The sequence below is a fragment of the Cherax quadricarinatus genome, chromosome 1, assembly GCF_038502225.1.
Source record: "Cherax quadricarinatus isolate ZL_2023a chromosome 1, ASM3850222v1, whole genome shotgun sequence".
Lineage (NCBI taxonomy): Eukaryota > Metazoa > Arthropoda > Malacostraca > Decapoda > Parastacidae > Cherax > Cherax quadricarinatus.
In genome coordinates, this window is record NC_091292.1 from 102839320 (window position 1) to 102855707 (window position 16388).

The following is a 16388-nucleotide window of genomic DNA, read 5'->3' on the forward strand; positions in this document are numbered from 1 at the left end:
TGTATTAATCAAGATCTTTGTCTTGGCTTACGGAAATAGCATGTGCCATGCGCCAACTGCTGATACATCTAATATATAATTACCCATCGAAGTAGTCTAACCGCAACATTTCTGAAAGGGTAATTTCTCATATCAGAAAAAACAGGTATATCAAAAATATTTTGGCGCGCCGGCAGCTGGGCAGCTGAGGCTGAGGACCAAAATGGCTCAGTGTAGGAGTTCAGTGTTGCTGGGAGCACCAGTGAGAGCACTCCTCTGCTGCTCGCTCTCTCACTCTCCTTCACACGAGCAATATTTAATCTGGATGTCATGAAATTTCTTTTGACTAAGATTTTGATTTAACTTGCCATACATTTTTGTTAGTGTGCGCGATGCTTCAGGTTACTGTAGTGTAGATTTACCAGCGTTACATTAGTCGTGAACAGCTTAGTGAAGACGATGGCAACTGATCTCTGGGTATTGTTTGTGCTGGGAGTTGTAAGATGCAGCTCAGCCTTCAACATTGATATTGGTAATCATGTTACACACTTCAGCACACAGAAGGGATCCATGTTTGGCTTCGACGTCGCTCAGCACAAAGACAGAGGACAAAGTCGGTACGTATTTTATAATGTACTTAGTTCGTGCAACTAAATTAACGTTGATGTGTTCTCTCAGCTTCCGACTGCAGAAGGGCTCTTGATTCAAGAAATTGGAGCTAAGCTCTCTTGAATCAAATCTGATTATTCCCCCCCATTTCCCCAGGTGCCTTATGAGGCTTACGGGTTTACCGCTTCCCGTGAATAAATGTGTATTTGCACATTTGGGTAAGCTAATATACAAAAAATAAGTGTAAAAAACAGTGCAAATTATATATATTCCTGCAAGTGTATAATCACCCAGTTTACAATGTATACACTTTACTGCTTTAATCGAAATAGTGCACATACGAATAGCGGCCACACTGGTGGTGGCACACTGGTGGTGGCACACTGGTGGTGGCACACTGGTGGTGGCACTGGTGGTAGCACACTGGTGGTGGCACACTGGTGGTGGCACACTGGTGGTGACACACTGGTGGTGGCACACTGGTGGTGACACTGGTGGTAGCACACTGGTGGTAGTACACTGGTGGTGGCACTGGTGGTGGCGCACTGGTGGTGGCACTGGTGGTAGCACACTGGTGGTGGCACACTGGTGGTGGCACACTGGTGGTGGCACACTGGTGGTGGCACACTGGTGGTGACACTGGTGGTAGCACACTGGTGGTAGTACACTGGTGGTGGCACTGGTGGTGGCGGTGGTGGCACTGGTGGTAGCACACTGGTGGTGACACTGGTGGTAGCACATTGGTGGTAGTACACTGGTGGTGGCACTGGTGGTGGCACACTGGTGGTGGCACTGGTGGTAGCACACTGATGGTGACACACTGGTGGTAGCACTGGTGGTGACACACTGGTGGTAGCACATTGGTGGTAGCACACTGGTGGTGGCACAATGGTAGTGGCACACTGGTGGTGGCACACTGGTGGTGGCACACTGGTGGTGGCACTGGTGGTAGCACACTGGTGGTGACACACTGGTGGTAGCACATTAGTGGTAGCACACTGGTGGTGGCACACTCGCCTCACAACGGAAAGCACCCAGGGCCGAACCCTGGGCGAGGCGGGACATTTGAGCAAATTTCCTAACACCTGCAAATTCAAGGGGGGGGGGCTGCTGTGATGCTGGTGAAGGGCTCTTGAACCGAGGGATTGGAGCTACCCTCCACCTCGGATCAAATCGATTACACCTAATTTCACGGAGACTGTGTGGCCCATACGGGTTTAATGCTTCTTCCATTATTTCTATTTTATTTTTACTATCATCATCCGAACACTTGATGCCCCTGCTACCTTGCAGAATGTGGGTCTTGTCATGGGGAGAGGATATAAGACAGTGGAAATAAGCCACACACCTTTACTTTCCTAGGTGATCCTGGGTTATTAACCCTCCGGGTTTACTAATCCGAATAATCTTCAACAGAACGAAGTAAGTCCACTGTAATAATTAAATACTTCTCAACCATGTCTGGCTGTCCACCTACTTCCCAGACTCTACCTAACACTGGTAGCAGTTTTTGGTAATGTGTTAAGCCCCGCAGATGTAGTGTCAAGTTGCCAGTGGTAGCATGGAGCGTGAGACAGAAGCTGTCAGTAGCGTCTCGCAGGCAGGCAGGCAAGCAAGCTGGCTGCTTAACTTGCTGGCTGGCAAGTAGACAGGCAGGCTGGTTGGTTGGCAGGCCGACTCAGAGGCAAGCCTAATGGCTGACAGGTTAGATGGTTAGGCAGGTTGGTTAGCTCTCAGACAGGCTAGCAGATTGGTTGGCTCAGGCAGGCTGTCTGCTGCCTGCTTGCCTACCTGCCTGGTACACAGGCTTTATTGTAGAAAACACCCACTCTACCCATAGGTCTTAAATCTAACAAACTTCAGCCTTTTAAACACCGGCGGTGAAAAACATTAATTTAATTGCAGATGTAAAGTAACACATAAATGCAGTTACATCTAAGGAATTTTGCATTAAAATATGCGAGTATGTTCCTCAGAATTATCGTAGCATATCTCATAAAGAACATTGTGGCCCTTCTTTGTGAGTCAAGGCAGCTATGGCGATAAATATAACTTGGTAAGTGATGTGTGGTGAAGAGGCTTGCCAGCTGCCTTTGCCGGACACCACTCATTTAACCAAATGCCAGGGGGGCTATGTGCGAGATTTTATCGAATATACAATGATTCAGCCCACAATGCTATATCTTTGAACGTTTTTCCTTTTTCATTCCTGACGTTATATTAAAAAAGGCTAGAGCATTGATGTTTTATATACCTCGTACTTTCCACTTCCTGACGTTTTCAGCTCGATGCGCTTTGATCCTTTTGTTCAAAATAACCCTTGCGTAGCAAAGTAACCTTGCCAAACCTGAATGAAATGCGCATAGCCGAAGTGGTTTTGTGCGTCCCTTTGTATTGGTAGCTCCTGTTATAGGCGCCACTGAGGCGGTGTGAGTGCGCCTGTGTGTGTGTATGTTTGAAGATGCGTCAGGGCAGGAGTACCTTGTGAGACAGCAGGCTATTACTGAAGCCCCCCGGCCTCGTTTACATGGCTATCATCACTACTTCCTGAGGTGGTCTCGCAGAGATGCCATAACCTTCTTCATGTGAGGTAGTCAACAGATTAGTGCTTCCTCTTTGAGCTTTGTTTTTGGTGTTTCTCACAGAAAGACTACATACGTACGTCTGTAATGGCCTACACCTACATCCGCGACATTGAATTATTATTATTATTATTGCACTTATGGGAAAGCTCTTAAACCGTAGGGTTCATACAGCGCATGGAATGGGAGGCATTCAGGTTCGATCCAAAGAAGGGGAAGGCAGGTTCAGTTTTTTGGGTCAAGTGCCCTTCACCGGCATCAAGGGATCTGTAGATAGACAATGGAAAAAAAACGACAAGTGGGAAGAAAGACTAGTAACACAGGATCCTTTTAGTACAACATTTCGCCCAACATTATATAAAAGGATCTGCGGCTGCGAGAGCCTGTCAAGGAATTTCCTTTAAGGAGCCTATACATTGAAACTGAAGACCAATAATACCGTCACACACAGGAGTTTCGCGAAATACTACAATTTCCTAATAGAATCCGAGTCTTTTCAATCATAGGAACGTATTGTGTGATCAAGTTAGCTGAGTCTTGTCAGGGGAACCCAAGGATTTCAGAGAAACCAATTTTTACACTTTCATTATTGATCTAGAGGAAATGTCCGCTACAGTGTACTCACATGCCACATATATATATAGAATTGTTTGAAATGCAAAGCCAGTTACTGACTCAAAACAATGAACCGAGTTTCGCAGTAAGAGTTGTAACACAAATGTGATATAAATATATATATATATATATATATATATATATATATATATATATATATATATATATATATATATATATATATATATATATATATATATATATATATATATATATATATATATATATATATAAGTTAACAGCAATAAACTGATCAATGAAGATGTAAAGATAAAAATATTAGCCATTTAATAATAAAATAAACAAGCCTCTTGCAAATATTGGATTCATTTAGGTAATGTGCAGAGGCTGGCTAAGGTTAACGGAAGTCTGATGTTAATTCAAGAGCTGTCTCAGGACGTCAGCTGACAAGAAACCAACTAGGGCGACATAGTAGTGGCCTCATAGGCGTTTCTTTGATGTCGGTGAGGAGGTTTTGATCAAAGGAATTCGACTTGCCCTCCCTGATTGTCTCCCATTTGCCCTAAGCGCTGTATTATCCCTTCAGGTTAAGCGCCTCCGTGAATATAATTTAATTAGTGGTGGTGATAGTCGTAATAGCTGTAGAAGTAAAACTCGAAATCCTCCCACCTTTATTATTAATATATAAGATTGTTTTTCTAGACGTTATGGAATCATATTAGCAATTTTTGCATCCGACTTAGAATTTAGGACGATGGGTCGATACGGTTACGCCAAAAGAACCTAGCCTAACATACATACATACATATATGTTCTTCTTTATTTCTTCTATTGTCCATGGGGAAGTGGAAAAGAATCTTTCCTCCGTAAGCCATGCGTATCGTATGAGGCGACTAAAATGCCGGGAGCAATGGGCTAGTAACCCCTTCTCCTGTAGACATTTACTAAAAAAGAGAAGAAGAAAAACTTTATAAAACTGGGATGCTTGAATGTGCGTGGATGTAGTGCAGATGACAAGAAACAGATGATTGCTGATGTTATGAATGAAAAGAAGTTGGATGTCCTGGCCCTAAGCGAAACAAAGCTGAAGGGGGTAGGGGAGTTTCGGTGGGGGGAAATAAATGGGATTAAATCTGGAGTATCTGAGAGAGTTAGAGCAAAGGAAGGGGTAGCAGTAATGTTGAATGATCAGTTATGGAAGGAGAAAAGAGAATATGAATGTGTAAATGCAAGAATTATGTGGATTAAAGTAAAGGTTGGATGCGAGAAGTGGGTCATAATAAGCGTGTATGCACCTGGAGAAGAGAGGAATGCAGAGGAGAGAGAGATTTTGGGAGATGTTAAGTGAATGTATAGGAGCCTTTGAACCAAGTGAGAGAGTAATTGTGGTAGGGGACCTGAATGCTAAAGTAGGAGAAACTTTTAGAGAGGGTGTGGTAGGTAAGTTTGGGGTGCCAGGTGTAAATGATAATGGGAGCCCTTTGATTGAACTTTGTATAGAAAGGGGTTTAGTTATAGGTAATACATATTTTAAGAAAAAGAGGATAAGTAAGTATACAAGATATGATGTAGGGCGAAATGACAGTAGTTTGTTGGATTATGTATTGGTAGATAAAAGACTGTTGAGTAGACTTCAGGATGTACATGTTTATAGAGGGGCCACAGATATATCAGATCACTTTCTAGTTGTAGCTACACTGAGAGTAAAAGGTAGATGGGATACAAGGAGAATAGAAGCATCAGGGAAGAGAGAGGTGAAGGTTTATAAACTAAAAGAGGAGGCAGTTAGGGAAAGATATAAACAGCTATTGGAGGATAGATGGGCTAATGAGAGCATAGGCAATGGGGTCGAAGAGGTATGGGGTAGGTTTAAAAATGTAGTGTTAGAGTGTTCAGCAGAAGTTTGTGGTTACAGGAAAGTGGGTGCGGGAGGGAAGAGGAGCGATTGGTAGAATGATGATGTAAAGAGAGTAGTAAGGGAGAAAAAGTTAGCATATGAGAAGTTTTTACAAAGTAGAAGTGATGCAAGGAGGGAAGAGTATATGGAGAAAAAGAGAGAGGTTAAGAGAGTGGTGAAGCAATGTAAAAAGAGAGCAAATGAGAGAGTGGGTGAGATGTTATCAACAAATTTTGTTGAAAATAAGAAAAAGTTTTGGAGTGAGATTAACAAGTTAAGGAAGCCTAGAGAACAAATGGATTTGTCAGTTAAAAATAGGAGAGGAGAGTTATTAAATGGAGTGTTAGAGGTATTGGGAAGATGGAGGGAATATTTTGAGGAATTGTTAAATGTTGATGAAGATAGGGAAGCTGTGATTTCGTGTATAGGGCAAGGAGGAATAACATCTTGTAGGAGTGAGGAAGAGCCAGTTGTGAGTGTGGGGGAAGTTCGTGAGGCAGTAGGTAAAATGAAAGGGGGTAAGGCAGCCGGGATTGATGGGATAAAGATAGAAATGTTAAAAGCAGGTGGGGATATAGTTTTGGAGTGGTTGGTGCAATTATTTAATAAATGTATGGAAGAGGGTAAGGTACCTAGGGATTGGCAGAGAGCATGCATAGTTCCTTTGTATAAAGGCAAAGGGGACAAAAGAGAGTGCAAAAATTATAGGGGGATAAGTCTGTTGAGTATACCTGGTAAAGTGTATGGTAGAGTTATTATTGAAAGAATTAAAAGTAAGACGGAGAATAGGATAGCAGATGAACAAGGAGGCTTTAGGAAAGGTAGGGGGTGTGTGGACCAGGTGTTTACAGTGAAACATATAAGTGAACAGTATTTAGATAAGGCTAAAGAGGTCTTTGTGGCATTTATGGATTTGGAAAAGGCGTATGACAGGGTGGATAGGGGGGCAATGTGGCAGATGTTGCAGGTGTATGGTGTAGGAGGTAGGTTACTGAAAGCAGTGAAGAGTTTTTACGAGGATAGTGAGGCTCAAGTTAATGTGTGTAGGAAAGAGGGAAATTATTTCCCAGTAAAAGTAGGCCTTAGACAAGGATGTGTGATGTCACCGTGGTTGTTTAATATATTTATAGATGGGGTTGTAAAAGAAGTAAATGCGAGGGTCTTGACAAGAGGCGTGGAGTTAAAAGATAAAGAATCACACATAAAGTGGGAGTTGTCACAGTTGCTCTTTGCTGATGACACTGTGCTCTTGGGAGATTCTGAAGAGAAGTTGCAGAGATTGGTGGATGAATTTGGTAGGGTGTGCAAGAGAAGAAAATTAAAAGTGAATACTGGAAAGAGTAAGGTTATGAGGATAACAAAAATATTAGGTGATGAAAGATTGGATATCAGATTGGAGGGAGAGAGTATGGAGGAGGTGAATGTATTCAGATATTTGGGAGTGGACGTGTCAGCGGATGGGTCTATGAATGATGAGGTGAATCATAGAATTGATGAGGGGAAAAGGGTGAGTGGTGCACTTAGGAGTCTGTGGAGACAAAGAACTTTGTCCTTGGAGGCAAAGAGGGGAATGTATGAGAGTATAGTTTTACCAACACTCTTATATGGGTGTGAAGCATGGGTGATGAATGTTGCAGCGAGGAGAAGGCTGGAGGCAGTGGAGATGTCATGTCTGAGGGCAACGTGTGGTGTGAATATAATGCAGAGAATTCGTAGTTTGGAAGTTAGGAGGAGGGCTGAGGAAGGGTTGTTGAGGTGGTTCGGACATGTAGAGAGAATGGAGCGAAACAGAGTGACTTCAAGAGTGTATCAGTCTGTAGTGGAAGGAAGGCGGGGTAGGGGTCGGCCTAGGAAAGGTTGGAGGGAGGGGGTAAAGGAGGTTTTGTGTGCGAGGGGCTTGGACTTCCAGCAGGCGTGCGTGAGCGTGTTTGATAGGAGTGAATGGAGACGAATGGTTTTTAATACTTGACGTGCTGTTGGAGTGTGAGCAAAGTAACATTTATGAAGGGGTTCAGGGAAACCGGCAGGCCGGACTTGAGTCCTGGAGATGGGAAGTACAGTGCCTGCACTCTGAAGGAGGGGTGCTAATGTTGCAGTTTAAAAACTGTAGTGTAAAGCACCCTTCTGGCAAGACAGTGATGGAGTGAATGATGGTGAAAGTTTTTCTTTTTCGGGCCACCCTGCCTTGGTGGGAATCGGCCAGTGTGATAATATATATATATATATATATATATATATATATATATATATATATATATATATATATATATATATATATATATATATATATATATATATATATATGCAATAAGATCACAGTAAACAGGTGATTTCAAAATATGCAAAACAACCACTCTGAAAGAATAGAGAAATTCCAAGCGATTTCGTGACTACTCACATTATCAAGGAACTATGAAAGTGAAGCATCCAAGGAAGCTATATAAGGGGTCGGCCAGCACCTCACTATCAGATCCCACAACGGTTAAACACGTGACGCGCGGCGAGCCAACTTGGACATGTCCTTTGCAAAACTCACCCCCAAGCTATTTATTTGTCCAGTGTATTATTAAATTCTACCCAAATTCTATTAATTATCTGGAGTTTATCTGGAGTGAGTTCCGGGGGTCAACGCCCCCGCGGCCCGGTCTGTGACCAGGCCTTCTTAGGTCAGTGTCCCAGGATGCGACCCACACCAGTCGACTAACACCCAGGTACCCATTTTACTGATGGGGAACATAGACAACAGGTGGAAAGAAACACGTCCAATGTTTCTACTCTGGCTGGGAATCGAACCCAGGCCCTCATCGTGTGAAGCGAGAGCGTTAACCACCAGACCACCAGGCCACCAGAACTATAAATGGATCTAATTTATATAAACCAAAGGAAATATTCATATTATTGTCAAAACTGCTTTTTATGAAACAAGATTCAATTATATTCCTGTCGACCATGGACTTGCTTGATACTACTTTCTCAACTTTTTGAAAATCAATTGGATGGTTAAAATCTCTTACATGAATAAATAGAGCATTGGAATCTTGTCCAGTTCTAATGCTATATTTATGTTGTTTTAATCTTAGTTCGAGATTTTTACCAGTTTGACCGTAATAAACTTTATCGCAAATTTTACAAGGAATCTTATAGACACATCCATCAGCATTTTGGGGGGAATTCTTAATCAAAAGTTTTTTTACTGTATCAAGATTTTTGAATACAACTTTAATATTAAAAGTCTTAAGAAGAGAAGGCATATCAACCAAGTTTTCATGGTAAGGGAGAACCAACATATTTTTAGTTGAATACGGCTGGTTGCCCTTTTTTGGATTATAAAAAGTGTTCCTAGCAACTTTAAAAGATTTATCAATTACATTTCTTGGGTATTTTAAATCATTACCTATTTCATTAAGGGTAATAATGAATTCAAATTTAAAATTTACAGAAAACCTACAAATAACTGTTCCTATGTCCACTATTATTCCTCGCATCAAGATAGAGTCAAACTGTCTGTTTTCTCATCAGTGTTTTTGAGAGCTTTACGAATTTGTAGTCCTGAGTTCATAGATGAGGAAATATCCAAAATTTATGAAATAGGTAATGATTTAAAATACCCAAGAAATGTAATTGATAAATCTTTTAAAGTTGCTAGGAACACTATATATATATATATATATATATATATATATATATATATATATATATATATATATATATATATATATATATATATATATATATATATATATATATATATATATATATATATATATATCTGCTATAAAGCGAATGGGAATCGCTGGGTTAAAATAGAACAGTGGAAAGGGTTTTGAGTAGAGAGAAAGCAAGAGGTAAGAATGGTTACGTGACCTGACCACTTTGGGTAAGTTTTACGGGAGTGATTTCTGTTACATAGTGACGAGTTTTGACGCCCTTATATAAAACTGTCATATAAGTAGATTACATATGACAGTGTCTATATGTTCAGTTTTACGTGTAGGATATAATTTAGCAATATTACGTATAAACACAAAGACACGATGCAACAGCGATCACACGAGTTTGGTACCTGTGTGTCCTCAGTAATATGCTGAAGGGTAGCTGATGCTGTGCCTGCTTGCATATTCTCCTCTTTCGTAGGGTCATCTGATAATTAGGCCACTGGGGTCAGTTCAGAACCTGACTATTATTATAATTACTTATTTTTGATACTGCTATATTGTTTTATTGAGTTTTAGTAATTATTGTCATTTTCTTAATATCGTTATTATTTTATTATGAATTGCTAATGTATTAACTTATGAGTTGTATATATCACCCCTTCCTTAAATACCCATGCAATGACTAATAAGAAGCGTTAAATGACGTTGCGATACGGCATGGACTTACGACGTAATATTTATATTGGCTCAGTTCGAAACGTTATCTAACGTTTTACCTCCAAACTTAAGGTTAGTTGTGAACATTTGCATTGTTAGGGATTCATTGTAACTTGGAAACTTTCAACCTTTATATGAATCCCTTTAAGCAAATAATTGTTATTATAAAGTTGTTGGAAATGAGTGGAAAAGTGTCCTCTCGGTAGGTGAACCCGTGTTCCCATCCGCCTCTCCACTCGCCCTCTGTCCCTTAGGTCACGTTTGCCAGAGATAACAATGCCTAAGTAAACCGAAGAGAGTGGAATAGGAGGAAGATTGGCGCGCCTCGTAGGAGGAAAATGAATTGAGACAAAAATGAATTGAGATGAAAGAGATAAGGTTGGAGAGAAGAGTGAGATAAGAAAGAACATGATTGCTTGATAGTTCGTTCCATTCTGCTACAATTCTACTGCCAAAACAATGATTTCTTATATCCGTTCCAAATCTAATCTTGTTTATTTTAATTGCATTTTTGATTCGATATTTTCATCGCCATATTTGTTTCCCATATTTATACCTGTTCGTTACACGTCTTTCAGGAAAATCCATATTCAGTGATGATTAACTGTCAGGAGTTTGTATCTCCCATCGTATGTATAGTTTGTATCTTCCATCGTATGTATAGTTTGTATCTCCCATCGTATGTATAGTTTGTATCTTCCATCGTATGTATAGTTTGTATCTTCCATCGTATGTATAGTTTGTATCTTCCATCGTATGTATAGTTTGTATCTTCCATCGTATGTATAGTTTGTATCTTCCATCGTATGTATAGTTTGTATCTCCCATCGTATGTATAGTTTGTATCTTCCTTCGTATGTATAGTTTGTATCTTCCATCGTATGTATAGCTTGTATCTCCCATCGTATGTATAGTTTGTATCTTCCATCGTATGTATATCTCTATCAGATTAGGATTGCATCGTATAATTTAAACGAATCCTCAGTAATAAAAAAATGAGTTGTAATATAAACCTTGGGAACTTCTATTACTTTTACTTCTTAACAAAGAAACCAAATAATTTAATAGTTTTATTACGAACTCGGAATCCTTGGCTTCAGAGTTCTGCTGACCAACACTCTCCTTCAGGCTGCTCTTTCAGAAGGGCACCCACATTGCTCTGTGTGTGTGTATGTCGTGCCGAATAGGCAGAACTTGCGATCTTGGCTTAAATAGCAACGTTCATCTTGCCATATAGGACAAGTGAAAATTTGTGTATGCAATAATTTCGCCAAAATCATTCTGAACCTAACGAAAAAAATATATTTCACTGTGTTTGTTTAGTATTAAATTATTGTAAACAAATCTAAAATATATTTAGTTGGGTTAGGCTAAAATAAATTGCTCTTGTTATAATAAGGTTAGGTAAGCTTTCTAAGTTCCTTTTGGTGCAAAATTAAAAAAAAATACATTAACATTAAAGAAAAAAATATATATTTAAATGTATAAGAGAAAATTTTAGAAAGGACTTAATTTTAAATGAGTTCTTGCTAATTGACCAGTTTTACATATTCGGCACGATATATATATATATATATATATATATATATATATATATATATATATATATATATATATATATATATATATATATATATATATATATATATATATATATATATATATATATATATATATATATATATATATATATAAGTAATACCCACAAGCCAACGATAATAAAAAGTGTAAAGTGTATTTTTTTTATAGCAGATTAAAATATTTGAAATGTTTGGTGTCCTTGAGCAACGGGTGTGGTGGTCTGGTAATCAAGTTAATGTTGGCGTGCCAAGTGATTTTGACTAATTGTGTAATCTCTCTAATGTAATTATTTACATTGTAATACGAATAGTGGCTTACAGGTCCTCTTGATGTAGGCCTGCATTGTACCACAGTCGACAAAATTTAGTACGTTGGTTAATATTTTGTGAGTAGAATTTGTATTACTAAATTATGTGATAAATTATAAAGCCTAGCTATACCATGGTGAAGGACAGTGATACCATGTTTGTAAAAAGAAAAGAAAACGTTTACTTCATGGAGTACAGACATAAATAAAATATTAATTACTCAAGAAATGCATAATGAAATATGCACATGCAATAACTTTCAGTAGTGAATAGTGGCTAGAAAGACAGCATCATTATAAATCAGTAAACACGTAAAGAAAGACTTAGAAAGGAGGAAGTCAAGCTCTAGTACAAAAGAGTTTAGCTGATGAGTGAGTGAGGCACAGTGGTTATTGTCAGGGTCATTGTCAAGGTGAAGGAGTCTGTAGCTAGTCTACACTAGTGCCCAATATGGCAACTAACCTGACGAGCTTCACTTCCTTTCCTCTCCCACAATTGTACATAATGCCCGTGTAATTCACTGTGTGTGTGTGTGTGTGTGTGTGTGTGTGTGTGTGTGTGTGTGTGTGTGTGTGTGTGTGTGTGTGTGTGTGTGTGTGTGTATGTATGTGTGTGTGTGTGTGTGTGTATGTGTATGTGTGTGTGTGTGTGTGTGTGTGTGTGTGTGTGTGTGTGTGTGTGTGTGTGTGTGTGCTTGTGTGCTTGTGTGTGACTGTCTTGTTTGCTTGTGTGATGTGTGTTTTGTGGGAGCGTGGAGAGGTGCCTCAGTGTAGTGAGTAAGTATATATTTTGGTGTTTGTGTTCGTGCTTATGCGTGTTTACTTGGCTGCAATATCCTCATTCAGGAATTTCAGTGATACAGTGTTTGGCCCACAAACGAAACGAAACGACACGACTTCAACCTCTGAGCATAGCGGGACGTATACCTAGAGTATACCTGGAGGGTGTTTCGGGGTCAACGCCCCCGCGGCCCTGTCCATGACTAGGCCTCGCCTGGTCATGGTCGTGAGAAAGTTTCCTTGCATCGTTATGAGTCGCATGCGAGGAAAGACTAAAGGACCCCACCGGAAATAAGCCACACTCCTTGGCTTTCTTGGATTATATGAGGTTAATGACCGTTCGGGGTCAGTAAACTTAGGAAAGTCTTCTATTTGTCATTGTTACTTTTATTGTTAATCGATCGTACTTGCCAGTCGCAAATGAGGCAAGTAAAGAACACAAAAACTATTCCTTGAGTAAAATAAAGAACTGAGAAAACCTTCTCTTAATTAAGTTGTCCATATAGAGGTGCATGACTAAGCGCCTCTTAAGATAATGTACATCGACAGAAGACAACGTCAGTTTTCATCTTCGAAATCCTCTCAGATGAAAATTGAAGACCGTACCTCGTATACTATATTTTTACGTTGATTTTCTTAGTCTTCAACATATCAGTGACTGGTTTTGAGAGTTTTTCTTCTCGCAGCTCACCGTGAAGTCAGGCTTCTTTAATGGCCACATATTCGGTCAGGCTCTGTATACCCTAACACTGTATTTATTTTTGGGAGTAATTCTCCCAGGGACCTATTCCATGACAGGCAGGTTGACGATTAATTTATTAATCAGGGTGCTGGTTATGGCTCGTAGTCAATTGCACCATTATTATTATTATTAAAATGAATAAATTTGATTATAATTTGTTCAATTACATTGTTTACAAACTATTGACAGGGAATTCTGAATTCCCTGTTAATACCAGAGTGAGAGATATGGGTTAATTTTACATTTTCCCCATATCTCTGACCCAGTATGTTATTATGGCAGTGTGAAGATTTGGGACCAGGCCCTCAAGAGCTTGGCACGTATATACTATTATGTAACTCTCTTCCTTCCAGCGAGTACATATTTAGGACTTCGAGGCGTTCCCAGTAATCTAAATGATTTGTTGTTTTTAAATTACTGGAAGCGCCTTAAAATCTTAAATATGGGCTTACTGGAACGAAGGAGAGAGAGATACATGAAAACATATATTTGGAAGGTACTTGAGGGTCAGTCTCAAATCTGCAACAGAAATGTAGGAGAATGTGAATGGCAGGGCCTCGAGGCACGCAATAAGAGAACATTATATCAATATCCGTGCCAGAACATATCAGAAAGTCTTCAGGAACAAGTGTAGAAGTCTTAGAGAGCAAACTAGACATTTTTCTTCAAGTGCCGGATCAGAGTAGTAATCGACTCAAGTTAATAGTGGCTCACTAACCTTACGTGTTTTAATTTAATATGCCAAAGATTAGATGACAAAATCATAATTCTGTGTAGACTGTAGAGGAAGAAATTTTGAAGGTAAAATCCATAAATCAGCTGTTTTTTTTTTCCTTCGAAAAGTGTCTCCCTTCATTATTTAAAGTTAAGCGATGCTCTCCGATTGATAAATAAAACAACTGATGACTACCGGATAACTGTTAGTGTCTGAGACATCCACTAGTTGGATGTTCTTATATTCTTAAGATAATATGCGTGATAGTTGGTAGTCACCGGATTATATGAATGATATTGAGAACGTTGATTGGCTCAGGACGACCATGGGGTGTATTCATTGCAAGTCACAGACGTTAATTGGTAGTTGAATAAGAATGGTTTACTATGCTTGGTTGAGTGCGAGTGTTTGAAAACTAAATGGGCCGAGGACAAGGCTCACTGCACCATAGTATACTTAAGAAGTGAGAGTTCAATTTAATCCTTATTTAAGGAATTAAAATGTTCTTGGTGGTACTGTACAGGTAAACTACAACTTTAGTGACCAGTGTGCGGGTCATTAAGACTAATACAAAAACTCTTAAGAAAAGACAAAATGCACAACACGATATTATTATGATAAACATAACATTGTTCTAAGAAAACCCATTTATGTAGGGCGTATTCTTCTTTACTCCATAGAAAATTTTGTAAGTTAAAATCTTTGGTCATTTCAAGAGATTGCCGGCTTGAAAATTTTATAGAAATTTATAGAGGGAATAGTTTAAGGACGTACTAGTTGTTATGCTGTGTATCCTATACTTCATCGGTGATATATTTTTAATGGGATTCAAGAGCCGGACGCCAAGCTCGGCGCCACTACTTTTTACGGGGTTTATTCTACATGACACAAAATCGTAATGACACGATTGCAAACAAACCATACCACAGGCGGGATTTGAACCCGCGGTCAGAGTCTCAAAACTCCAGACCGTCGCGTTAGCCACTGGGCCAGCTTGCTTCAATAAGATTTGTCCAACTAGGTGTATTTCTACACCATTTGTGGCCACAGTGGTGCCTATGCTAACCTTCCTATGGTGTAGAAATATACCTAGTTGGACGAATCTTATTGAAGCTAGCTGGTCCAGTGGCTAACGCGACGGTCTGGAGTTTTGAGACTCTGACCGCGGGTTCAAATCCCGCCCGTGGTATGGTTTATTCTACATATTCTCCCATATCTCTCACTCCCGAATCTGACATTGCTTTCTGATGGGGTTTAAATAACCGGTATATTCTTTAGACATCATATACACAGGAACGAAAGAACACTGCAGGAGGCCTACTGACCAATGCTAGGCAAGTCCAGTTCCCTCACACCCACTCATGCACGTGTCCTGCTCTTCAACTTGTCGGTATTATATACAGTTTTCAACATGCCCATCGAACCTACATTTAAAGCTACCCAATATTCTTGCCTCACTGATGCCGCTACCTGGGACTTTGTTCCACTCATCTATGATTTCTGGCCTGGGGGGAGGAGCTGCGTGTTTCTTCTTTATTTTCAGGAGCCGTCACAGTTATGCACGTCAGTAATGTAATTGCACTCTTTTCACTTACATGTATAACCAAAGAAAAATAGGAAATTGACCCCAGATTAAAGTAATTAGCGAAATTATGTAAACAATAATGACCGGATAATGGTTTAAAATTGTATAATCGTGAGGACGGTACACTTATTTAGTAGGTGTAATAATGGAATTAATGCAATTATTTACAGTGCGAGGAAGTTAGAAGATGAAGTACCTGCACTACACACAGCTTACAGAATAATAATAATAATAATAATAATAATAATAATAATAATAATAATGCACAAAGATAATCTTTATGACGACGTTTCGGTCCGACTTGGACCATTTACTAGTAACACTAACACACGAAGGTAAGGATCCAAGTCTGGCCGAAATGTCGCCATAAAGTTTTTTTTTCCTTTGTGCGGATTATTTGCGTATTGTTCCAATCACGGTATTGTACATTCGTGTTCATAATAATAATAATAATAATAATAATAATAATAATAATAATAATAATAATAATAATAACAACAACTTTTACTGCATTCATTACTGTAGTAATAACTATTGTATTATGTGCTAGTTCAGTGAAAAGTGCAGGGAAAAAATTAGCAGAATTTCTCAAGGGCAGCAGCCACAGTGTTGCTGGATAGCAGGTTGCTACCAGTAATAATCCGCTTTCTGCCGACTAGAAG

The 16388-nt window shown here is 39.4% G+C and overlaps 1 protein-coding gene across 1 annotated transcript in view; it reads left to right on the top strand.

Moving 5' to 3' along the window:
• Nucleotides 1–227: 227 nt before the first annotated feature.
• LOC128685785 (integrin alpha-PS2) overlaps nucleotides 228–16388 on the top strand; it is a gene marked incomplete in the record, with an annotated part of 489877 nt that continues 473716 nt past the window's right edge. Inside the window, 1 exon segment of the mRNA XM_070085511.1 lies at nucleotides 228–596. Within this exon segment, the coding sequence (XP_069941612.1) occupies nucleotides 439–596 (158 nt within the window).